This window comes from Triturus cristatus, chromosome 4_2, assembly GCF_964204655.1.
Source record: "Triturus cristatus chromosome 4_2, aTriCri1.1, whole genome shotgun sequence".
NCBI lineage: Eukaryota > Metazoa > Chordata > Amphibia > Caudata > Salamandridae > Triturus > Triturus cristatus.
Genome location: NC_140586.1, coordinates 343,105,681 through 343,132,772, shown reverse-complemented (window position 1 = coordinate 343,132,772; position 27,092 = coordinate 343,105,681). Strand labels below are relative to the sequence as shown.

The window sequence follows — 27,092 nt, the reverse complement described above, 5'->3', positions numbered from 1 at the left end:
GATTAGTGAATACAACACCCTCATCTCCCGATCTAGGTTTTTTTGTCGATGTGATTGTAAACTTTGAGACCACCAGGACTAAACTAAATGTAAAAGGATCTTTTTTTGCATTCCCAGAGAAAAGTCTTCCTCGTCAAAATCGGACAAATAGTTGTTAAAATGCTCTCTCCATTGTTCCCATTTAATGTTTGGTTCATTTTTTATCATAAAAAGGCTGTGGAACAGGAAAATTCAATGCGCTCATTTTGTAAATAAAGAGACAGAAAAAAATTAATAAGAAGGCTCCACAAATCACACCAAAATTAAATTTAAGGAGAATCAACTAGTTACTTTGCTGCATCTTGAATCCAAGTTTATTCTTCTTATATGGTCAAGCCCCGTACTAACGGTGTGTCCAACCTTCCTCCTGGTCTTTTTTCAACAGTCGAGACTCATGCTGGAATGTTGGACACGAATGCTCTAATACAGGAGAGAAATACAACTCTAGAACACAACATACTGCACTTTGCTCCTTCCTGCAACTCTAGAACACAACATGCTTCACTTTGTTCCTTCCTGAACAGTCTCTTCTCTTGCAAGCTAGGCAGGCTCCTTCCAGCTCTCAGCTGGCAGACAGACTTTTAGGCACCCCAGGAAAGGTACACAGTTATTCTGGCAAGTGTTTCAGAAGTCAGGTGCTACCACCTCACCACTGGGAGGCTGTCCCTTCAGGCAGGCACACGCCCTCGTTGCACAACAGCAGTTTAAAAAACAATTAAGCACCTTTTAAATTGAGCACATTATCGTAATACTGTGTTGGAAACTAGACGTTTGTGTGCTGCAAATTTCACTGATTGGTCATGGGGGAACCAATCTGGACAGTAAGGGGTGGAGCCTGTTAGAGCCCTCAGCCAATTTAAGGGAAGCAGTGGCATGGATGCACAATGGACACGTGCAGTTGGCACACTGCTGGCATGCCAAAGGCAAGCCCGTCTATGCCCGTCCATAGCCGGCATGGGCCAGGGTCCATATATTATGCCCAAACACGTTACTACTCCTCTGATGACCTGAAACACCTACACTCGGTAAGCTATCAACTAGACCCCTTCACCCTGGCAAAGCTACATAACCTAGGTCTCTCAAATAATATCCCTTCGACTGTTTTGACCAAACCGACTGACACTAACCAACTTACGGTCACTTATCTTAACACTAGATCTACGGTCAAACACCAGATTGAAATATTGAACCCATTGACTCTGAATCCCCGGATATCCTATTCTTAATGGAAACTTGATTAACGGGCGAATCCCCTCCAAATATGCTAGCTGCTCTTCCAGAAGCTTAGTACTTACTCCAACTAATAGACCCAACGGCAAAATAGGGGGAGGAGTGGCATCTGTAATCAAGAAGCATCTCAGGTTCTCCAGTCTTTCCTCATTTGTTATCCCCACAGCCTCCTGATTAAACCCAAATCTCCAACCTCTCCCCTATCAAGTGCTCTGGTGCACAGACCCCCTAGCCACATTTGACAATTCCCGCAGCTCCTCTCAGAGTCCATGTCTCTTTTAGTCATTGACCATGCTAAGATTATGTTAATAGGCAAACTCCACTACTGGGCAAATGAGGACGCTGGTGGGCAATCATCCACAGAGCTAACCGAGCTGCTCAACAGCCTAAACTTTGAACAGCATGCATTCCTATCCACCCACAATAAAGGTCACACGCTATATCAGGTTTGGTCCACTAACCTATCAGTGGCCAATCCTATTGTTACTCCAAACAAACGGTCCAACCACTACCTAATTAAATTCTCATTTATCAGACTGGCCCCTCTAAAACAAAATCTCTCCATGTCCCGGAATCCTTTCCAGAAATTGATCTTGAGTAGATATCAACTCCTTTTGTGAATCACTAACCATCACTCTACCTAACTCAAATGACAACTTAGACCAACATGAGGATTGAATCACCAACTAGCTAACAGTTGCCAGAAATATACATGTCCCTCTCCAGAGATCCAAACAGGCCAGGTGTCCAATGCATCCAAAGGGTTCTAAGAAGATTTGAAAACAGCTAAAATGTATCACACTGAACATAAATGGCTGAATACCTACTCAACTGGCAATAAAAAAGTCTATTCAGTACATCTTAAAGAATATAAAACACTAATCAGGCATGCCAAACCCAACTTGTTCTCAAATAAAATGTTAAATTCTGTGAATAATTCAAAGAAAATCTTCAGCATTGTTCCTTCAAATCCTGAGAGGGTGACCACCACTAGCCTAACCTCTCAAAACCCTCAACTCTTTCTTTATTGAGAAGATTAAAACAAGAAAACATAGCATACCTGCAAGCCCCTCCCCCTACAAGGCAACTAATACTGAAGACAGAAATCCATTCGCATTATCTGAATTTCCCGCTCTCAGCCAGGATTGCTTCATGGACCTGCCGACAAAAGTCAAGTGCGGATCCCCCATTGATATTTGCCCTATGAGAGTCTTAAAAAAATGTTCTCACACTTTCCTGACCTAGCCATCTCCCCCTCAATCAGTCCCTTAGTCAAGTCACTGTACCTTGCTGTTTCAAAGAGGCTACAGTGGTCCCGTTCCAAAAGAAACTTGGTGAAGACCCACTCACCTTGAAAAATGACCAGCCCATCTCATTGTTACCATACTTAGTGAAGATGTTAGAAGCACATGCTGCCAGATACCTCTGCTCCTTCTTGGAGGAATCTAACTTCCTTGACCCCATCAGGCAGATTTTCAGCCAGCCTACTCCCCGAAGTGGTAAACCTATCAGTTGTGCATGGTATGAGAGAAGATGCCAACAGGGGCACTATCCAAGCACTGGTCCTCCTTGACCTGTCAGTAGCCTTTGGCACGATCGACCATGTGTTCCTGGTTAGCCCTGTTGGGGCTGCGGGCTTGCAGGGCACATCGCTTGCATGGATTATCTCTTTTTTAAAGGACCATTCGAAATCAGTCCAGCAATCTCCCTTTAACTCACCCAAGGTCCGACTTTCTTGTGGAGTATCTCAGAAATCTTTTCTGTACCCCCTCTTCAACCCGTATATATGTCCAGTAGTTAATTCCTTAAAGGAAATGAATGTCAGAATTTATAACTATGCAGACGATATACAGCTACTCTTTACTATAGATGCCTCTTCTGAATCCAAGGAAGCCTTTCAAAGCACAATGTCTTTCATCCAAGACTGGATGAATAGCAACCATCTAAAATGAAACTTTTACAAGACAAAAATCGTCGTCACCCCAAAAAAAACATGATCTGGGGAACTCCTCCTTATGCCCCCTCCCCCCCAGAATGGGCACTGATTGACAAGAATAGTTCTATGATACCCCAATTAGGAGTGGTAATGTCCTCCTGTTTCTTACAGCTGCACAAAATCAGGAATATTGGCATTTTCCTTACCTTTGAAGCCCTGGTTCAGGTCCTCATCACCTTAATCATTTCAAGGATAGACTACACAAACTCTTTCTACCTTGGCCTTCCAAAACAAATGAATTGTAGACTCTAACTGGCACAAAACCAAACAGCCAGGCTAATCTTTCAATTGCCCAGACACTGCCACATTACTCCCTTGATGAGGAAGCTACATTGGTTGCCAGTAAAACAACTAACCTTCTTCAAGACGCGCTGTATTATCTTTATAGCCCAGTCTTTATATCATCCAGAATCAAGAAACTATAACTCCAAACAAAATTTTAAATCCACCCATATGAATCTCCTTGCAATCCCTACATTCAAAAGGAAGAGACTGAGTCGCTCTAGATTTTCTCTATTCGCGCCCCTCAACTGGAACTCATTCCCTCTTGAGATCAGATCTACCCCTAGCTATGTGAGATTCCGGCAACTCCTGAAGACATGGCTCTTCAGACAAGCGTATGACTAGTACCATCATGAGCATCAAAAAACCTGGTGTATGGGCGCTATACAAAAAACTAGTAACGTAACGTTACATAACAGCAGCCCTCTTAGTACTCTGCGGAGCACTCCTTAAGATAGGGCGGCTCTCTCTTCAAGCCCCTTCCCAGGCTGCTCTCCATACATAGCCTTTGGGTATAGTGAGGCTCCCCACAGCAAGGTTTTCTCAATCAAGGAACATATGGAACGACTGTCACTGTGCACCTGGTTGTCTTTGGTCCAAAAGGAGTAGTCAGTCAAAAACAGAGGGCAGACCTCATCTAAAGTGTTGTCACCTTTTACAATACTTTACAGACTCCTCATCCCTGCCAACCACCAAATGGCAGTTATCAGTAAGACAAATCAACAGCTCCTTGCAAATCAAAATGTCCCATAGAATATCTAAAGGAACCTGGTCTCCTCTCCACTCACTTCAGTGTCTAGGTATCATCCAGGTCTCCTCCCTCCAGCTTCACGAATGTGAGCAATACACTTTCACTGATTCAAAACCACAGCCCTCACATCCCTCTTGAGGAAGGCCATGCCAGGTGTATTTAAAATGGATTGCACTGTCCTCCATTCCTCACTCACACACATTAAGCATGTACCACGTAAGCTATTCCCACCACCATGCCTATCATGCAATCGGGATATGAGCGCTAAGGACTTGGTATGCACATAGAAGTAGAACTTTACATGAGTGGGCCAGTAGGCCTCCACTCCAGTCACGCTATTAATTCTTTCAAAAACGGTATGCTGCCACCACTGCTCCATGTATTAATATCATGACAGAGACTGTAATCCACTGTTACCAAGTAATGGTAAGCTTGGTGTGCCTCTCCAGGTCAAAGGATAGGTCTAGAACCTATTCAATGTCAGGGACAGGCTTGGGCCTCTGTGCACTCCCTATATTAGCGTGACCCCCACTGTCAAAAAATCAGAACACCAGATGATACCAGCAGTCAGGAACTCAAGATAGGGGGCCATAGAGGGGATATTCTTGATCTAACACTGAAGTTATCACAATGCTTGGGGAGACATCTATCCCCTCTAAAAGTGTTAATTTACTAGTAGAAGAATCTCAAAGAGAAATGGTAAACAAAGCTATCAATAGAAAAATGTTATGCTCGTGATCTCTCTCCATCTCACTTCTAATACTCTTCTTGCATGCATAAGCCTACCTCTCGAGGAGCTTGCACATCAATAAATTCCTGGTAGATCTTCTTAGCCTTGGAGGCCAGTTTAGAAGTTGAACGGATCTTCTTGAAGTCCTCGCAGGCCACCCAGAATTCAAGATTCTCATCACTGAACTCTGTCTTGAGGAATGCTCGGAAAACGACTCGTCCATCTGCAGATGGCAAAAAGAGGTTCACTTGAGAACAGAAGGGGGCTGAGTGGTGTGTGAAGGAGGCAAGCGGAGGATGAAGAAGAATCCAAATGGAATGAAGAGGTTAAAAAAGAAATACAAGTTAGAAGATTAAATAAAGTACGCTTAAAATATGAGAAGTGTTTTCAGGTAAAAAATGGTGGATGAAGCAATAGGTCCACTACCGCATGAGAATTAGACCCTGACTTCTACTGGAAGGTGAGTTATGGAGTCTGATATGTGCATAAATATGAAGAGTGGGGACTAAAATCTGCAGGAAAGTAGATGAAGCAGATCATAATATATGATAGTACACGTGATAACAAGATTGGCATAAGCTATATCTCAAGTGATGCAACCTAAGTACTCTAAGAGTCAAAGTTGGAATCTTGTGTGGGCCAGGAGCGATACAGTGTTCATTCAAGGAGACACCACTGATGGTATCAAATTCGAGTTCAAATATCATTTCTAAAGAAGACTTCTTATTCTTAAAGTTCTAGGCTCCAGCTGCAGGTGGGAGTTTTTGAAGTTATTTTGTTACAGGGATTACATTTAGCAGAGCAGTAGGCAAATGGTCAGCATATCTTTTCATCTTAATAGCACAGAACAAAAGGCACTGTAGTCATAAACAGTCAAAAGACAGGGAGCTGTAAGGTGGAATGTCTACCAGAGGGGTATGAAAAGGGTAGGTAGGTCACAAACAAAGTTCATGGTGCCTTGCAGTAACTGAGTATATTATGGACCTATATCATAGCCATGGTAAGGCCCTTACTCATCATGGCTTTAACATAGGGTCATAATATAGACAAAATAAGGCATTGATAATCTCTTGTTAAATTTGGGAGGGTTTCCCCTTCATACAGTTTACCATGGGATTGTAGTGTTATATTGAATGAAAAAATAATAGCAAGGCCTGCCAGAGTCTGGACTGCACTTAAAGGTATGATGTCATCAATCTTGGGATTGATGGAATGTTAGGTAAGAGCAGAAGAAGGTCTATACTTTATGTTCATGGAGTTATGGCAATTTGCATGGTTCAACTACTACTTGCGAACTAGCAGTGGTTAATTTCTGCCAGTGTTTGCTAATGGGCACAATGGGCCCTTAGTCTTCCCAAGCAGCGCTGGTTCGCAGGACCTTGAAACTTCTCTTGGGTCGTCCCGTCGGCCTGTCTGTGCAGGCCCTGGTAATACCCTACCCAGGCATTCACAGTGAGCTTTTTTGAGCATCAGGTGAAAGTGACAAAATCATGTTATCATAAAAATGCCACCCACACAGTAAGACAAAGGAATACTCTTTCATTGCAGCAGGCTAGGGTCCATCAATCACCTCGAAAGGCCTCTCATTGGTTTGCAGCTAGCTTCCAGGGATGGCTCAGCTCTGGCGAGATGGATATACCGTAGTTTTAGAGGCAATGTCAATACACTACAGTACAGTTCTCCACCGTGTGCCATGTGGATTGCCTGAAGCCCAGCTGATGAGCAGGTAAGCACTTGCCTTTCTCTCTTAGTCATTCTTTATTGTGTTGTGGATGCTGGGTGATTTGACTATCCCTGGTGCAGCCTCTTCACTGAGGATTGCAAGACATTCTTATATGTAGAGCGAATGCTGCTTAACCCATCACAGTCCCCCTGGATCTTCATAAGATCAGAACTCCTGCTCCAGGGAGATCTCCTAGGAAGCACCTGCCTGTATTGTGCCCTTGAGGTGTGTGCTCTGATAAAGTTAGCATGTGCTGCTAAGTGCAGGGCACAGGCTCTCCCATACACGGAGAACTGAAGCGTGTGTCTAGTCAGCAAGGCCAGACTGGCCTATAGGGCGATCTGGCAGTGCCAGAAGGACTGGTCTGACAGATTAGTGAGTAAGCCGGTTTTTGGCTGTTTGTTTGACTGTTATGTGGTTTGGTGAGACAGTTTATATGGTCTGGTTTGATAGCGTAGCTGTTGTCAGACAATAATATAGGAGTTATGAGGAGAGAAGGTTCCTGCATGTAGTGAGCCAGGAGTACATGTTTTGAATGGGATGAAGTTGTGCGTTTCCAAAAAAAGTTCTTGCCCTTTACAAAGCTGTGATAATTTTGTTTAATTATCCAGCTGCCTGAGCTTGAATTTTCAGGGACATGTGCAACGTTATTAAAGTGTCTTAGACAACAAGTTCATTTATGGTGTTTTTCTCTGGCAGCAGCACAGATAGGAGGAAGGCAATAATTAACCTACATGGATTGTTAGGTCTGGCTTGACAGTGCAACAAATACCTGACTTCAAGTGATCAACAACAAATAGGAGCCTTCAGAGTCCTACTGAGAGAGGATCTTGGGCGCCACCCACATGTTGGTCCTCCTGAGTACAGGATTTGGTTTGGCCGAATTTATGTGCTCCCACAAAAAGACTGCATGCATTGCACTTTTTGGCTTGTGGCAAAATATATACTCGATGCAGCAAGACTGAGTAGGTTATGGTGGCAAGCCAATTATCATGGCTATAGGCCTAACATCTTTATTATGAAATGTTATGATAAAAGCACTAGACCTGACCTATTTATTGTGAAAAGCATATGTTAAAGCTGATATCCATTTAGGTGTGGCTAATTATTACTCTATATTAAAGCCTACAGAAATGTAGTTTGTAACATGAACTCTCATAGATTACCATAGTAGGCAAAGGTTTTAATGTCCACTCACTCTGACAAACCCTTGGCCAGTGGGTGTGAGGGTGGGAGGGTAGGTGGTTCACTGTGATAATTCTTCGTAGGCCCTCTTGAGAGTGGTTGTATACTGTTTTTAAAGCTGCATTTCTCTTCAAGGGGCATATCAGCAACAACCGGAGATAATTATCGCTAAGCAGGATAATTATCGCCGGCTAACGTGGATTTTTATCGCTGAGATAGCGTGCTATTAGCAACTCTTATCTCAAAAGCGATAAGAATCCTAGCTCTAACTGCCAGTGAGATTATCTCTGGAAACCCAGCGATAATCTCACGAAGTTCGGCGTTAGCTTGATGATAGGGCCTCACATACTTAGCCATGATATCCACCTTCCATAAGATATCATGGCTAAATCAGTCCTGAAGCAGGCGCAAGGAAAGTAGCGATAACAGGGGTTATCACTACTTTTCTTGCCGCTATGCTTCATAGCGTGGGGCTTGATGATAGGAGAAATGTTGCTTAGCGACATTTCTCCAGTCATGTCAGGTCAGGAACGCCCACTTTGCATCTCATTAGAGATGCAAAGCTGGGCGTTAAGAATCCGGGCGCTAATACAAGGTTTCAAGCGATAGCGTGACCTTGCTAATTAGGCGATAAAATTATCGCTGCTTTTCGCCCGAAAACAGACGCAAAAGCGTCGATAATTTTATATGGCCTTGTTGCTGATATGCCCCCAAATTTGTAATTTTATAGTTTTTGTGTTTTTGCTGCACTTCAATAGGCCGGTGTTGGGTATTTATGTTTATTATGAATGTTATGACAAAGCCAGTAGGCCTGACAAACTTATTGTAAAAAGTATGCCTTAAAGACAATGGATGGGTTGTTATTACATGTGCTAAAACATATAGGCAGGTACTTTGTTACAAGGAAGTTCACAGATTACTGTAATAGGCAAAGGTTTTCGTGTTAGTAATCTACCCGAATAAACTATCAGAATAGAAGAAATGCACCACAATAATGCTTATTAGGTTTTTGTATTAGAGATAATATCTTTCTTTACGAACTTTACCAACTAATATTATATAGCACAGTTTTATAGTTTTTACAATAACCAGCATACCCTAGGGCTTGGTGCGAAGTAAATGTTTATGAAAAGCTCCAATAATCATTTTAAATACTTAAACCAAACAACAACAAAAACAGAAAAAAAATGTAAAAAGATAAATAACTGCATTAAACCCCTAGCCTTGCCCACTCAACCCTCCTCAATAAAAATGTCTATATATTGCATAGAATCGCCTCATCGTTATTCCTCAATTAGTCATTGTTAGGTAGCCTGTTCCCGCCAGTACTTTCTTTATGAACAACAGAGTTTCTCCTCAGGGTGCATCGAACAGGCCAAGCCCCAGCTGCTTAGTGTAGTGGGAGTTTTCTGTCCACTGGCAGTGAGTGTAAGAAGTCCAAGAATGGGGACCAAATCTTGCAAAATAATTTGTCTGTGCCAAAAAGAACATAAAGAGCTTCTCAAGTGGCAATGTGTGCCAAACATTGTGCATCCAAAGTCCCCCTGGAGGAGGCTCCTTTTTGTTTACAGTAAAGTGTTATGAGTCTCTGAGCTGGCCCTGGAAGGTGAGACCTCAAGATTTTGTTGCTCCACTCCACTTCTTGTTCACCTATTGCATTGTCTTTGTGGCTCAATATTTCTTTCTAGAATGTCTGGATTTGCTCACCTTCCCACTCTTTGCATATGATGGGACCAGGTTGCACTTCACAGCTCCAACATAAATCTGTTGAGTTCAGGTACATCAGCTTCAGTTGACAAGGCACTCAAAACCATCTCAATAGCAATTTATATTCACTTCTAATATTGGACGCTTCTAAAGCTTTAAAGGATGTTACTCCAGTTGCTGTTCCCCTCTTTTATTTTTGAAGGGCCTGCCTAATTCTGTTTCCCATTATGTCTGGTAAGACCATCTATGTTTAGACTGACCTTCCATAAGGAACTGATAATGTTTTGTTAGCGGACCCTTTATCATTCAAGTGAGGGTTTACAGCTCAAAGGGATGGTAGTTTTTGTGATCAGAAGTATTAGACTTTCAGAGATTCATGGCAGTGTTGTTCAGAGTTGACTTGTATAGTGATGTGTTGCTACCGAGTTAGTGTAGTTGCACATGTGTGTGCCAGAAAGGAACACCTTGAGAGGTAGAAGTTATTAAGCACTTACGAAAAAGAAATCATACACTCTGTGGATTGAGAAGTAAGTGTTCAAGTGTAAATATGTGAACTATATTTGCCTTGAGTTAGATGAGGATGGGTGTGTCCAATGGCTGGTTGATGCCAATGCAAGAGTACCATACTGCCAACAAATGACAGATAGTGGCCCTTGGAAAAAATGGATCATGCCTCTTTGTTACTCAATAGGTGTAAGACCTTTTTGGGAGGCGACAAGGCTCCTGAAAACTGACATTATAAAAAAATATTTTTTGCTTTGCCAAAATTCTTAACGTGGACTTGGCCATTACAGTTGTGTGTAACCAAATCTTAAGCAGCAGTCTAATTGTTGTATATATGTTAGTGGGTATCTTGGGTCATGTGTGACGATGTATCCTGCCTCTGTTTTTGCAAAATCTTTTGGTTAATTTGATCAGAAATCTTTGAGGTACATGGTGTATTTTATCTATTTATTGTATTTTAATATTTTAGTGAGTGTACAAATTGTTGCCTGTTTTATGGGGAAATACCCCAAAATAAACTATTGCTTGATTGACAGAAATTAACATTTATGGTGACATCAGGATTGTATTAGATATTCTTAAATACCTAAGCTAGCTAGATGGTGATTTGAAGTCACTAATTAAGGTAGAGCTGCAATTTGAGCGATATGGAGCATGTATAGTGAGATGTGGACAGTCACACTTCCGGAACTATGTGTGGGGAAGCAGGCTCAATCCTGAGGACTGACCATAAGCCGTTGGTGGGGATTTTGTCACTGTTTACACACACACACAGTACACTCCCTCACACACCAGTCCACCATTTTATCCAAGCCAGGCTACCAAAATGTAGCCCTGATGAGTCTTTTCATGGAAGACATCCCTCGATGCCCCTCATGTGCCTGTTTCAAAATCTCCTCATGCATGGCACCAAGAGGAACATATGGGCCTATGTTGCAAAATATATAGTCCTTGTGTGTAATAGGGTTTACTTTTAAGTACTGTTTTTGTTCTGCTGTTTCATAAATGATATTCTAGAATCACTCCGGAAAGCAGTTTCCAGACAACCTGTTTGTGTGCAGTCCTGTTGTACTGTGCTTCTACCAATAGAGAAGCTTTTATATATAACCCAGTGTTGAAACCTAACAAATGGCGATGAGCTATGAAGGTGTATCTGCTACACTTCATTCAGCACCGGAGTGATAATGTCTTTGTTTGGCCCAGTGACAATTTTCTACATTTTCATCTGATCACCGTGTTCATCAAATGGGACTTTGCAAGAGGATAATTAATGTGCTTCCTACGAAGATTTCTGACTCCATGTCAGGGCCAGTACTCTTCGGAATCACTCGGGAGCAGAATGTCGCTGTTCCCAACGCCCCTTCCCAGCTCTCTGGGCCACACGCCTATTGATACGAGTTGGCCCAAGAAACCCGGGGGGGGGGAAAGGGGAATTGGACAGAGAAGAGACAGTCACTACGTCTTTTTCTTTCTTGAGTGTTGTCGCTCTTTCTATCTTCCACTGCGGTGATAGTAGTGGATATACTGTAAAGAAATAATTACATTTAATAAGCGCTCTATTTTACACTCTACTCCTCTATGCTCTGAAACCTTTCCTTTTTAATACCCACCCTAACTTTAGTGACCGATGCTCCTCTTCTGTTGTGTGGTGGTGTTGTCTTGGGGTGTAGTTACTGTAATGACAAGTAATTTCTTTTAGGTTTTGTCTTTACTCTCTCCCTCTGCTTAACTTATGTTTTCTTATTTCTTTTCCCTTCTATAGGTTCGCTTACCCAAGATACCACTGAAGGTGCCTTTACTGGATTCTGGTTGGTGAGTACCTCTTCTTTCAACTTCTAGAGTACTGCTACCGTGTCTTTTTCCTCTTCTTCCTTGTGTCTAATCTGTCATTAATCTGCACTACTGTAATGCTTCCTAAGGAGGTTTCTTGGGCGTCCCCCTAACTGCTACACTCGAGGGTTATCTTCCCAAAAGGGTTGATACTGCGCACAGTCCTATTAACACGCTACTCTGTGGTAATATCTGTGCAATAGAACTATCCGCTGTGGTTTAGGAAGTCGGGCTCACTTCACAGACTGGCAGACTGGATTTTTCAACTGTGACGCCTTAAGTAATTATTATCACTGAAGATTCTCCTCATTAACTTCGCTTCAGTAATATACTGGTGCCTATGAACAATATTCAAGGAAAACGAGAAAAGCATGCGTTTGCCTTCCTTCGCTTACAAGTTCTTTTTTGAGGGAAAAAATAACTCTTCCAAAAAATAACTCCGTGCAGAGCAACGGAACAGTCTTACTTAGCGTTCAGAAAACTTGGACTCGATTTTCTCTCTACTTGACGATGAACTCTCCTCACAGACGCGCGGCACATAAACGATGACTTTCTCTCCTCACGACTCCGGTGAAGTGCGCCTCTCCACCGGGCTGACACCTGGATCCTACTGATTACCATGGAACGCTAGAGCGCTAACCTGCTGCTCAAGCGTTCCAACTGCGGCGGCCATCTTAGATCCCAGTCTTACTTTATTTCGCTTGGGGATCGCTGTTGCGTATGGTCTGCTGGTCCTGACAGTACCCCCTCTCAAAGGACGTCCTCCCGCTCTGGGCTTATTAGGAAATCTCTTGTGAAATTCCCTAATTAATCGAGGAGCATGAATGTTTGAAGAAACTTCCCAAGCTCTTTCTTCGGGCCCATAACCTTTCTAATCCAACAAATAGTACATCTGCCCATTTCGAATCTTGGAGTCCAAGACTCGCTCTACCTCAAATTCTTCCCCTAATTCAGTTTGGATTGGTTTTGGGGGTATTTTAACTCTTAGATCTCTTGAAACCTTTTTCAATAAGGAGACATGAAAGACCGGATGCACACGCAATCCTTTGGGCAACTTCAACTGATAATTTACGGCACTTAGTTTTTTCTCAATCTCATATGGCCCTACAAATCTTGGTTGAAACTTCCTAACCCCCTTAAGCCTAAGGTTCTTTGTGTTTAGCCAAACCTTATCTCCAACTAGTAAGTCTGGTTCCTTCCTTCTTCTTTTATCAGAATAAAATTTGTAAGTCGCCTTTGCCTTGGTTAAATTGTCTGCGGCTATTGAATGCACTCTCGTCATGTGATCAACTAAGTTTGTTACTGCTGGAACATCTACCTCTTGAAAATCTACAGCTTGATGGGGATGTCTTCCCGTGTTTAAATAAAAAGGGGAATAACCTGTGGACATGTTTTTTGCATTATTGTGGGCAAATTCTGCTGCCCACAGATAATCCGGCCAATCTCCTTCCTGTTCTAATAAGCATAGTCTTAGGTACTGCTCTAACTCTTGATTTGTGCGCTCAGTTTGGCCATCTGTCTCTGGGTGATAACTAGTCATGTACCTGGAGTCAATACTTAGTTTTTTAGTGAAGGCCTTCCAGAAATGGGATAAAAATTGGGACCCCCTGTCTGATATCACAACCTTGGGTATTCCATGGGCTCGAACTATGTGTTGACTAAAGGCATGCGCCAGAATTTCCGCCGTGGGAACTCCCTTCAATGGTACAAAATGTGCCATCTTAGTAAATGCATCCACACACACCAAAATCGTATCATAACCCTTGCTGGATGGTAAATCTACTATTAAATCCAAGTTTATTGTGTGCCATGGGTGTGGTGGTGTAGGCAAAGGTAGTAACCCTTGCGGAGCTTGTCTTTCCGGCTTTCCCCTAGCGCAAATGTCACAAGTGGCTACATATTGTCGCACATCCTTTGCCAAACTGGGCCACCAAAAACGTCGCCTCACTATATCTTCGGTCTTTGTTATTCCCTTATGGCCTGCCAAAAGATCATCGTGACTTTCCTTCAAGGCCTTTTGCTGCATTTCTGCTGTCGGCAGGTACAGGACTCCATGATGATGATATGGTAAACCTTCCCGAACCTCTCGACCAGAATCTTCTCTCACCCATTCTTCCAATTCTTTTTCGGACATAGAGATCAGCTTCTTCTTTTCCTGTGATTCTCGCAAAACTGCTCCAATTATTTTCTCCGAAGGGATGATGGTCTGGACCTTAACCTCCTCCATAACTTCTTCTGTCCCTCTCCTAGATAAGGCATCCGCCTTACCATTTTGTGCACCTGAACGATAAGTAATTATGAAGTCATAGTCCGCAAAATATAATGACCATCTTAACTGTCTTGGTGTCAAAGTTCTCGCAGACTTCAGGAATTTCAAATTTTGATGATCTGTGTAGACTGTTACCATATGTCTGGCCCCCATTAGGTAGTGTCTCCAGTCCTTGAAGGCGTCCTTAATTGCTAACAGCTCCTTCTCAGTGATGGTATAGTTAATTTCCGGTGCAGTCAACTTCCTAGAACGATAGGCCACTGGGTGCAGTTGACCAGTTGACTTGTGTCTTTGCGATAGCACTCCTCCTAAGGCCCAATTTGAGGCATCGGTTTCTACAAAAAAAGGCTCAGATGGATCTGGATGCAATTGAATTGGGGCGGAAGTAAAATCCTTTTTTAACTGCTTAAATGACTCTTCTGCTTCCTCTGACCGCTCAAATTTGACGCCTTTCCTTAGTAGCCTTGTCATTGGAATTAGTTTCTGAGAGAAATTTTGAATAAACCTCCTGTAAAAATTAGCAAATCCAATGAAACTTTGGATTTCCTTTACAGATTTCGGAGATTCCCACTCCAGAACTGCCTTGATTTTGCTTTCGTCCATAGTCACACCACTGGGAGCGAGCACAAAACCCAATAATTCCACTGATGATACACTAAAAGCACATTTCTCCAATTTGACATAAAGACTGTGCTCTCGCAATTTCTGCAACACCTTCTTGACATGCTCTTCATGTTCTTCCACGTTGTTCGAATAAATGAGTATGTCGTCTATATACACCAATGCATGCTGATCGATAAACTCCTTCAAAACATCATTGATGAAGTGCTGAAAAGCTGCTGGGGCATTACATAGGCCATACGGCATTACTTGATATTCAAATAGGCCATGTTTAGTCCGAAATGCCGTCTTCCACTCATCTCCTTCCCGAATTCGGACCAGGTGGTAGGCCCCTCTCAAGTCCAGTTTTGTATAGATTTTGGCTTCCTTCACCTGGTCCAATAATACGGAAATCAAGGGCAAGGGATACCGATTCTTAACGGTTATTCTATTTATTGCCCTGTAGTCAATGCAGGTTCTTAATTCCCCACTCTTCTTTGGAATAAAAAAAAGTGGCGAGGACACGGGGGACTATGACGGTCTTATAAACCCGTTCTCCAGATATTTGTGCAGATACTCCTTCAGGTGCTCATCCTCTTTCTCTGTCAAAGCATAGATTCTACTACATGGGAGATTGGATCCGGGTTCCAATTCTATCTTGCAATCGAAGTCTCGGTGCGGAGGAAGCCTTTCCGCTTCCACTTCACTAAAAACATCTAGGTACTCTGCATATTCTTCAGGTAGTTCTATGGTGCTGATCACACAGATCGTGGATTTCCCTTCGCTTAAAAGAAGGGCCTGAGTTTTTTCTTGATGTCTGTGACCTTCCAAATAACAAAGTTCCTTACAATAATCTGAGTTCAAGGTCACGGTACGGGCTCCCCAATCTATTGTAGGGTTGTGTTCGGTGTGCCATGGCAACCCCAATATTAATTGGAACTGTGGAGCATCAATCAAATTGAATTGGAGATCTTCTCGATGACCTTCTTCAGATTCCAACTCCACTATTTCAGTATGACTCACTATGGGTCCAGATGAAAGATTCGTGCCATCTACTGCTCGAACTGCCTCACTTCTTTCCTTCTTGATGGCCCTTAACCCAATCTTTTCTGCGAATTTTAAATCACAGAAATTGCCTGTTGCTCCCGAATCTAACATCACTGTGACTCGCCTTAATATTTGTTCTCGGTAACGCAGCGTCATCATTAAGATCAAATGCGGAGCCGCAGACTGCAAGGTATTCGCCAGGGTATGAGCATCTGGAGCTGTTTCTTCATCTGCAACCACCAGTCCAACTCCACTTACTGGTGGTGCAAGGCGTTTCCCGACGGCTTCTGCTTGGGCTTCTTCTGACAATCCCGAACAAAATGCCCAGTTCCTCCACAATATAGACATTGCTTGTTCAACCTCCTTCTTTCTTTCTCCTCTTTGGAAAGTGGACCTCGAATCGTCCCAATCTGCATGGGCTCACCACCACGGGCAACGTCACCTTCCTTGCTGCCTTCTGTTCTCACCCAATCAAACCGAGCCACACTTGGACGATAATCTCGCTTCCTTTCTCCTCTTCTCTCTCCTTGACGGAAGTCAATTTCTAAGACTAGATCGATCAATGCTGATACCTCCGAGGGTCGATTGGGTACTTGTGCTAATGCATCTTTCAACTCATCTTTTAAGCCTCGATAAAACACAGCAGCTCTTTTGTTCTCTGGCCATTCAGTTTCTACCACCAACTTATTGAATTGAGCCAAGTAAGCTACTAAGTCTCTGCTTCCCTGTTTTATTTCCAATAGTTCATCGTCTGCGGCCTGGGATACTCTTCTTCTGTCGAAGATACGAAGGAATTCCTTCTTGAATTCATCCAAATCATATAATAATGGAGCGTTACTGGTGACCAGAGGCATAGACCACGACGCCGCACCTCCACTTAAGTACGACAATATGAATGCCACTCTAGACTGCGCATCGGGAAATAATGCCGGACGACACATAAAATGTAGTGTGCATTGGGTCAAGAACACCTGTGCCTTTTGGGGATCACCACTAAAACGCTCTGGGGGCGCCAATGGAATTACAGGTGACAAGGAATGAATTACTTGTGTCGTCATTTTAGGCTGAGTGACTGAAGACTCACTGGCAGCTCCTTCTGAATTAACTGGGTACCTAAAACTTGGATCAGAGACTATGCCACTCATTTTTAAGTTTAAATCTGTGGTTTCCTTTCTCAATTCCCTATTCTCCTCTCTAACGGAAATTAATTCTCTTTGGATTCCTTCTAAAACTTCTCCTAATTTTTTCAAGTCCAAACCTTCAGCCATTCTGCTCAAGAGCGAATAAACACGTGGGCACTTCACTCTGTCAGGGCCAGTGCTCTTCGGAATCGCTCGGGAGCAGAATGTCGCTGTTCCCAACGCCCCTTCCCAGCTCTCTGGGCCACACGCCTATTGATACGAGTTGGCCCAAGAAACCCAGGGGGGGGGAAAGGGGAATTGGACAGAGAAGAGACAGTCACTACGTCTTTTTCTTTCTTGAGTGTTGTCGCTCTTTCTATCTTCCACTGCGGTGATAGTAGTGGATATACTGTAAAGAAATAATTACATTTAATAAGCGCTCTATTTTACACTCTACTCCTCTATGCTCTGAAACCTTTCCTTTTTAATACCCACCCTAACTTTAGTGACCGATGCTCCTCTTCTGTTGTGTGGTGGTGTTGTCTTGGGGTGTAGTTACTGTAATGACAAGTAATTTCTTTTAGGTTTTGTCTTTACTCTCTCCCTCTACTTAACTTATGTTTTCTTATTTCTTTTCCCTTCTATAGGTTCGCTTACCCAAGATACCACTGAAGGTGCCTTTACTGGATTCTGGTTGGTGAGTACCTCTTCTTTCAACTTCTAGAGTACTGCTACCGTGTCTTTTTCCTCTTCTTCCTTGTGTCTAATCTGTCATTAATCTGCACTACTGTAATGCTTCCTAAGGACTGGTTTCTTGGGCGTCCCCCTAACTGCTACACTCAAGGCTTATCTTCCCAAAAGAGTTGATACTGCGCACAGTCCTATTAACACGCTACTCTGTGGTAATATCCGTGCAATAGAACTATCCGCTGTGGTTTAGGAAGTCGGGCTCACTTCACAGACTGGCAGACTGGATTTTTCAACTGTGACGCCTTAAGTAATTATTATCACTGAAGATTCTCCTCATTAATTTCGCTTCAGTAATATACTGGTGCCTATGAACAATATTCAAGGAAAACGAGAAAAGCATGCGTTTGCCTTCCTTCGCTTACAAGTTGTTTTTTGAGGGAAAAAATAACTCTTCCAAAAAAATACTCCGTGCAGAGCAACGGAACAGTCTTACTTAGCGTTCAGAAAACTTGGACTCGATTTTCTCTCTACTTGACGATGAACTCTCCTCACAGACGCGCGGCACATAAACGATGACTTTCTCTCCTCACGACTCCGGTGAAGTGCGCCTCTCCACCGGGCTGACACCTGGATCCTACTGATTACCATGGAACGCTAGAGCGCTAACCTGCTGCTCAAGCGTTCCAACTGCGGCGGCCATCTTAGATCCCAGTCTTACTTTATTTCGCTTGGGGATCGCTGTTGCGTATGGTCTGCTGGTCCTGACACTCCATATGGTATTGCTGCATTTCTCAACTGCCAAGAGAGCTTGAGGAACTGCACCCAAGGAACTGATCTCAGGGGTAACTGTAATCAACATGAGTCATAAAGAGCCGAGAACTCTACGGTTGTGTGCGCACAAAGGCGTGGCAAACGCATATGCCCTTACTTTTTCCACTTCTGCCATTTTACATTTGGTTCTCCTGGGCTCGTTAGAAAGAAAGGAGGTTGCGTTACATTTTGCATGTTGAAGCTAAATATGCAGTAAAAATGTTAAATACACAAGCTAAGAAACAAGTACCAGAACTTGAACACCTGCACATTAGTTGGTTGAGCACCCTTTAACTGGTTTACCCAAGAATTTCTCTAAAAACATAAAGATACACTAGAAACAAAAAAATGACAAAAATGCAACTGATGAAAGAACAAAAAACAAAACATTTTTTTTAAAAAACTTAAACGAGTTGATAAGAAACTGGCTCTTAAGTTTTCTTCACTTCGTTTAAAAGGTGTTCCAGTCACTGAAAGCAAGTAATGAAACAGTGTATTAGCCCACTCTAATTTTATGCAGTACTCAAATATCCATAACTTCCGCACAAATTGCCTGGATTGATGACTTAGAAACGTGGGCAGAATGATGACATGTGCAACGTGTCTAATTGTCTCTGATCATGGCAAGGTACTGTTTAAAAAAATATTTACTTGTACTCTCCGATGAATTTTCCCTTCTCTTTTTTTCAAATACCTGTATTCATGTTGAGCATCTATTCTTTCTGCCTGCCTTATGCTGATGCGATCTCTAGACACGGAGACCTCCGAAACTTGATCCGTGTGTATAAAATAACCACACACGAAAGCCTTCAACAATATAGGAAAACCAAGCCTCATTACTGAAGGACAGTGTATGCTCCTATTTGCCAGATTCAAGCCTCGCTCCTGACAGCTGACGCACATGCGCAGACATCAGACTGAGAGAACACTCTCATTGAGCAGAGCCAAGCCTCGCTTTCGATGAGTGACGCGCATGCGTGGATGTCACTCACGCGCCACACCAATACTTCCCAAATCTTCCGCGCTAACACCACCTCAGGAAGACGCCTTCAGCAGAAACTCCACAGCTCACGTGTCGCTCGCAGCTGTCGCAAAACGCGATGTCTCCGCTTTATTCAAATCTGTCCTTGAAGCAGGATCCGCATCCAAATGAAGCTGCTTCCCAGGAATTCAAGTCGGAATGGTGTTGAGGTGATCCCATCCTCGTCGCCAAATTAATGTGGTGTTCTTCAAGGAAGAAATACTCAGGAACGCCAACGCTGATATGATAGGTAAGTTTAATCCCCTCAACCACCAACTGTTCATGCTCAACTGTCTAACACACAAATGTTCCTCACCCCATGTTCTACCATTCTAGAACAGAGAATACACTCACATCTCAATTCCAAAGCTGATGTACAACATCACACTTTGATGTGTGACCTTACATTTCAGAGTGTTTCAATGGCGTTGCCATGGTGATCACAGAAGCGTCGTGCTCACAGAGGCATCTTAAGTGTCTTAAGTGTCATAAACGTGCATCATCACTCATTTATACATGCTTATGCATCTCAGCTGCATTTGCATTCTGGCCGTTGTTTATCTACACCGGAGATGTGCATTGGGAATAGAGCGATGTGGTGTGAACAGACTTCACGGCATGATTTAACGGAATGTGCAGAAAGCGGCAGGGGTCTCATTGGGCATCAATCAAGTTGCTGTTACTTTGGATGTCTACAATATTTTTCTAAATTGGATACCTCATTATAGAAACACAGCTGGTGGAACATTACAACATGTCGCTCTTACAATGTTGTACAAATTTAAACATGATAATATAACAACAAAGTATGTGGAACACTTTGGGCCTGACTGTGATCATAGAGGATGGGATACTCCATCACAAACATGACGGATATCCCATCTGCCATATTACAATTCCATTATATCCTATGGACCTTTCTAATACTGCAGACGGGATATACTTCATGTTTGTGACAGAGTATCCCATCCGCCAAGATCGTATTCAGGCTCTTTATAAAGAACGTTTTTTTGGAGTTTTGATTTGTTTCTCCTGCATTTGTTTGCAATTTGCAGTTTGATCCTTCATCCAAGTTTCTGCAAAGTAAGCAACAACCACTTATTCCATGGGTGAGATGGAAGGAGGAGTTTATAACCTCTCTCAAAGTCATAGATGGAGAAAGGATGGCAGCAGATAGGAAAAAGTACTTGCTTTTACACTGTTTAGGTTCAGAGGGACAGGTGGTCTTCTGAACATTACCACAAATGGAGGGCCATGGTGACAGGAATGTTTATGAAGAAACTTTGCTGTGAATGGAAAATTGTTTTAAGCCCACGACTAGTGTCGAGCTCAACAGGTTCAAATTCTACTCTCATGCACAAGAATAAGGTGTGAAACCTTTCAGTTCCTCACAGGATTATGAACTCTCATCGAATTGCAATTTCAGACCCATTACTGACAAAATGATTAGAGGCCAGTTCAGTCCAGTTCATGCTTTATTAATGTATAGACACTGTCTTTAAAACATACATTTTAAAACCGAATAAAATCTTATAGTTGTATCCAAACCAAATAGATACCAAAAATACAATTTTTCAAGATGAAATCCCCATTCCGCTGCCACCTGAACACATTGAGTCACTAATCCAAACATATAAAAACTTTTGCCAGTGCACATGCCACATCAAAAAATTAGATATTTAACAAAAGTGCAAGTGCTTCATTGCGACAATTTATGTTATATCTTTTAAAAAGTGATTTTAAAATCAAACAACGAAGCCTATTAAAATAATGACAATTAACACAAGGACATTAAAATTTTGAAGACGCAATCCACATGTGCAATTATTCTCTTGATATAAAAAAGCTTCAAATTTTCCAGCTCGTATATATTGCACATTTAGCAATCTATCAAAAGGGGAGTCCAGGAAGGGCCACCATAAGTTTTTCTCAAAGCGAACAAGGCCCCCTATTGCCCTTGTCGCCACCAATTCTTTATACAACGTCCAACTCATCTGACTAGTGAACGTCATATCCAAATACTTATAAGAGGACACGACCTCAACCCTTCTATTACCTAATAGCCACTTATACGGTTTACTTTTTTCGCAAAAGGGATTCTTTTTGTTTTTCCCATGTTCACCTTCAATTTATTAGCCTCACAATAGTGATTGAATTTAGTCAACTTTCTATGCAGGCCTACTTGAGTCATGTCCAAAATTGACAAATCGTTTGCATAGAGTAGGCACGACACATGTCTACCTCCAGTTTTCAGGTAAAAGGAGTTAGTCGCTGCCAACTCTCCCGGAAGGTCGGCTAGGAACAAAGAAACAATGTAGTGGCTAGGACACAGCCCTGCCTCAACCCATTTCCCAAGGGGATTCCCCCCGAGAGGGCCCCATCTAGATCAAAATCCACTTGGGCCAGTTCTCCTGCAGAATTGCTACTAAGCAATTTGGAATACCCTGATGTTTTAATTTACCCAGAGTATACTATGATCAACCAAATCGAAAGCTGAACTAAAATCTACAAAATAGCAGAATAAATTCCCAGTTATTTCCTTTTCCTTCTGCTCTAACGCTCATAAGCAGAAACAATGGTCTATAGTTGAATGCCCAGCTCTAAAGCCTCCCTGGGAGTAATTCAGTTTTCCTCAATCCAATTCTTTAAAGCCTTTAATATAACTTTGGAGTACAGTTTTGCACCTACATCCAACAGACTTATCAAACGATAATTACCTGGGTCATTCATAACACCTTTTTTGTGTATGGATTTGATTATAGCTCCCTTCCAACTTAGAGGTATTATCCCAGTCTTGGTTATGTATATAAAAGCTTTTGAAAAGAATCCTGCCCACCACAGGGGGTTTGACTAAATTACAATCGCTGGCAAGTTATCTGGTCCAGCTGCCTTAGTTAAATTTAGGAAGGTTATCAATTTATCAAAAGCTTGGATGGAGAATGACTCCAAAACTTCCACCCCCAGAATTGGCCAGCACTCTCTCACCACTATCTCCCTTGGCTTATAAATATTTGTTAAATAAGCTACCCAATCAGCTTCTAACACTAAGCATCTTGCCGGTGGGGCAGCAACACAGCTCCCCTCTGGGCCAACTTTCAGAACGTCCTCATGTCCTTTCCTTGTAGTTTCCTAATCATCAGGTCCCAATTAAACTGAAATAAAGCCTTCTTTTTCCTCACCAACAAGGCTTCATGCTCCCTTTTCTTACCGCAGCAGATATCATTGGTCTTTACATGGCCGTGTGATTGCCTTGCCGTTTCTATTTTTCTTAACTCTTTCCTAGCAAGTACACACTCCTTATCAAAATACTGCTGCTTCGAATATTGGCATGGCAGATCCTTTTTTATTTTCTTATTACATAATCTTACTACTGGTATCAATCGATTTACATCCTCAGCAATGGTCTTTGCTTACCATAACCTACAGTCCTATCGTGGTCCATCTCATGAAGTATCACCTAGAAATCTTGACTGGGCTGCCTGTATGATTGTACAGTCTGTGGGGTCTGTGCAGCCAGTGTCTGGGGCTCAGTCCAAGCCCAGCCCTAAGAGCGCTGCGTGTAAATCTAGAGGATACCCATAAAGGAATGGGTCCAACACCTAAAGGCAGGGCACCTGTATGGAAGGAACTGGAAGAAAGTCTCTGGTACCTGTTGTAGGAAAGTAGGATCTGCTTCTTATGGTTACCCCCACTTTTTGCTAATGTCTCACTGTTTTTGGACTAGTCTGACTGGGATCCTGCTCTCCAGGACCCCAGTCTATCTGCTTTCTCCCTTAAATTGCTATACATGTACTTTAGGTACACTACAGATTGGATACTGAGATACCCTTATCAGTCCCTAATATATGGTACACCATGTACCCAGGGCAAAGGGAACCCCAGAGGCCTCCCATGGGCTGAAGCATGTATAATGCCACCCATGAGAGGCCATTCAAAATGACACGACAGGCCTGCTACAGCAGACTGTGTAAGATGGTGATTGCACCACTTACTTAGATATAGGTTCACTATATTTATCTAAAAATCATCACCCCTATGGCAGGCCTTATCAATCTTGAAGGAAGGGTGCTGGGTTGTACGTTAGAGGGTGCCCCTGCATGAGTAAGGCCCCTCTGCAGCCTTCGGAGACCATTCTGGGAGCCATTGGCTCCTGTTCTGGTGCGAAACTGGACAAAGGATATGGGTGTAGCCTCCCCTCTGTCCTTCCCCTCCCCTAGGAGGGTCCACAGAATCCGTCCAACCCCTTCCCATGCGTATAAAGTGGGTTACCTGACTACAGGACTTTAGATTTTACCTGGACAAGATTCTGCTAAGAAGAAACCAAGTACTTCGACTGCCTGCACAACGATTGCACAACTGAAGAATCTCCCTTGGAGTAAAGGAGATACTCCCCTGCAGCAGTAGGAACCTAAGCGCATCTGACCGGCTTGCTTCTCCAGAGCTCCTGAGGACTCCGAAGATTTCAGCAACACAGGAGGTGGGTTCCCAAAGGTCCCTGAGGTAGATCTGACCTCACAGCGATTCTGAGACCAGTATCCCTCGTGGCGACCGTGCAACCCGAACCCCTGTGCCCCGCGTACATATGCAGGTGCATATGCTTATTGGCAATCCCTGAACTTGTCCATTGGACTCCTTGTAGTCCTGACCCCGAGCAGTGTTTGCACCGAAGGTATCCGGCCTCCACTCACCGAGTGCTCTGTGGGCTGGTGCTTTGTAAATTTGCTTGAGGTCTCCTCGCGATCCCTGGTCCGTTGGCCTGTGGGTCCTGGCGAGGGTCACCTTGTTTGTTCTTGGGCTTACCTGGTTGCTACAGATGTGCCCTGACTCTCCATTGTTTGGGGAGTACCCTGGACCTTGCTGGTCCACACTGTAATCTGTTTGCTCTGGCCACGTGGGTTGCATTTGCCAAGGCTTGTTGGTGCTCCAGCCAGACATCGACCCCTCAGAAATCGACATCCTTTGTGGTACAGCTCACTTCCGGATCCTTGTCATCCTCGACATCCCCTGGTCCCCGCGGCTGCAGAGTCAAGCTCTAGAACCTCCTATGTGCCAAAGGGTTTGCTTGAAGTCCTTGTAGAAGTGTCCCTAAACTGTAACTTTAGAACTGCAACTTTCCCATAGAGTTTTACGGAGCACGCAGTCTTGTTTCCTCACTGCACCCATCCTCCATGGGCGCCCTGTGTCACTGCCTTGGGTGGTTCCCTGGGGTCCCAGCGATTCTACAAGCTCGAGGCACTGTGTCTTTTGAAGTCGTGATAGTTATACCAATTTTTTTGTATATGGTTCGATCTCCCCCTGGAGCCCGCTGTGTATTGTGCTACTTACATATGTTCTACTGATTCAGTATTGTGTGCTTTATGTTCTAATCTCGTATAGAGATTAGTAGAGATAGTTCTATTAATAAATACATATTTTTATATAACTACTGTGTGGTTCTCCTTTCATTTAGTCTTTCAGGAGGTGATATTCTGGTAGAACAAGCTGCTTTACATTCCTTCAAGATTAAGCCTGAAGGCTGCTCTCCACAGCTACCATTAGGATAGCTTTCTAAAGGTTATCTTTGACCACATACATCATAAGGGTCATGTGGACTAGTACAAGGTGCCCACTTTAATTAGTGGACAGCATATACCAGGCCACCTTCTCACACCGGTACCTTGGGTTTAACCCCCCCCATGCACGCCCCAATCCAGACGAGACCGTACTCACCACTCCAGAGGCAGGGGTAAATTCCAGATGATGGTGGTAGAATATGGGCTGTCTAGGACTCAGCCTCTGAGGAGCAAACGGCAGACCGCAACACCACAGAGCTAGTGTACCGTCCAACAGCCAGCCATGGATGAGAGTGTGCGGGTACCCAGATGTGACGCATGCAAACCAGTACAGTTTGGGTGGCTCTAGCGCATCTGATGTGAGAAGATGCCTGTTGCTCTCGTCCAAGAGATTCGCCTGTTTGGGTGCCCGGATGTGACGTGTAGTTTCCGAGGAAAGCAAGAACAACAAACCAGAGGCCAGATTATTATACATGTTAAGAGCAAAAAGGTTCTGGAACCATTGTGGGTAATGGGTGATCCAAATTTTAGGATGTTATCAGTACTGCCAAAGCTTTAGAACAGTCGGAGAGATGGATGAAGTCTTTGAGCAAGGAGAGTAATAGTTCTGAGGATGTGAGCAGTGTGAGTGCTGGTAATTCGCATTGAAGTGGTCAGTCTTACGATAGGAATGATAAGAATATTCATTGTTTTAGGTGTGGGAGATCTAACCATATAACCATATTGTGTCATCATCACTGTGCCCAGCAGTGGGTAAGGATTGTAACAAATCTGAGCTTATTGGATATTTTGCGTAAGTTTGTAGGGATTTCAAGAAAGGGAGTAATAGTACCACTGCCAAGGGAAAGGTGTACTGTGGGAGCGATTACTTTAACTTTAAGGAAACAGGGGAATAGTATTATCTACTTGGGATTTTGGAGGATGTGTGGAGGAGGAGGGTGCAGTGGAGCCACCCAAGTGTGTTGGTCAGATATGGAATGTAGAGCTGGAATTGATTACGGATTTGGGTTCACTATGGACTATTATTATGAAAGATTATTGTGTGCAACGGCTTAGAGACAGATTGAGTTTGGATGCCGTGAAGGAGTCAAACATAATTGAGAAAAGTTTTGATGGCTCTAGAATAGACATTGAAGGGAACAAAGAAGTGGAGATTGAATTCAAGGGCAGGTGTATTCAAATAAAGTTATATGTGGCTGCTAAGAGTGTCAAAGTGTTGGGTTGGAGAGATCAATTGAAATTGGAAATCATTCTCAATCCGAAACGTAAGGAACCTGTTTTGATGGCATGAGTAAAGATGAGGCGAATCAGCATCTCCCCAGGGTATTTGCTGTGACATTAGGAACATTGATAGGATTTAGTCATAAAATCAAGGTGAAGGAGAGTACCATTCCTGTGAAGCAGAAACTCTGTGGTGTGCTGGTGAATGTGAGAGGAGTTGAAGGATATGTTGGATGGTCTGATTAACAATGGAATAGTAAAGGAATTGGAGTCACCCTTGTTGTCTTGGCTCTCAAGGCTGTTAAAAGTCTCAGGTTATGTGTAGACTTGAGAGCCCTAAATGTCACTTTGGTAGTGGATTGTCATCTACTGCCAAACATTAATGAAGTGGTGTGTATGCTGGAGGGAGCCAGGGTGTTCTATATGTTGCATACCACCAAATTGAGTTAAGAGAGTAATCAATGCACTTTACTCCGTTCCTTACACCCCAAGGTTTATTCCAGTTCATAGGGATGCACTTTGGCTTAGCTTCAGTGACATCCGTGTTTCAGAGGGCAATGTTTCACATTTTCAAAGACTTAGACAAATTTGTGACATGTTTCCAGGCTGACATCCTCATATTCTCCAGGAATGAGGAAGAACACATGGAACATTTTGTGGAGGTGCTTAGAATGTCATGGTCTAACACTTAAATAGGGAGATGTCAGGTTTTTTTGTGACTCAGTGGAGAACCTAGGGCACATGTTGTCCGGGAATGGTGTGGTTCTGAAGAAATCCTTGGCGG

At 43.1% G+C, this 27,092-nt stretch overlaps 2 protein-coding genes across 5 annotated transcripts in view; one reads left to right on the top strand and one right to left on the bottom strand.

Annotated features, from left to right (window-relative positions):
• RGS8 (regulator of G protein signaling 8) overlaps positions 1-27,092 on the bottom strand; it is a 330,667-nt gene that overhangs the window by 8,309 nt on the left and 295,266 nt on the right. The window contains exon 4 of the mRNA XM_085601743.1: positions 5,085-5,251. Within this exon, the coding sequence (XP_085457869.1) occupies positions 5,085-5,251 (167 nt within the window). The remainder of the gene's footprint in view (positions 1-5,084; positions 5,252-27,092) is intronic.
• Positions 1-27,092, top strand: part of LOC146833845 (uncharacterized) — a 170,070-nt gene that overhangs the window by 38,072 nt on the left and 104,906 nt on the right. For all 4 annotated transcript variants that reach the window (XM_085601747.1, XM_085601744.1, XM_085601745.1 and 1 more), the window contains 2 exons: positions 11,910-11,959; positions 17,662-17,711. In XM_085601747.1, coding sequence (XP_085457873.1) covers positions 11,910-11,959; positions 17,662-17,711 — 100 coding nt within the window. The remainder of the gene's footprint in view (positions 1-11,909; positions 11,960-17,661; positions 17,712-27,092) is intronic.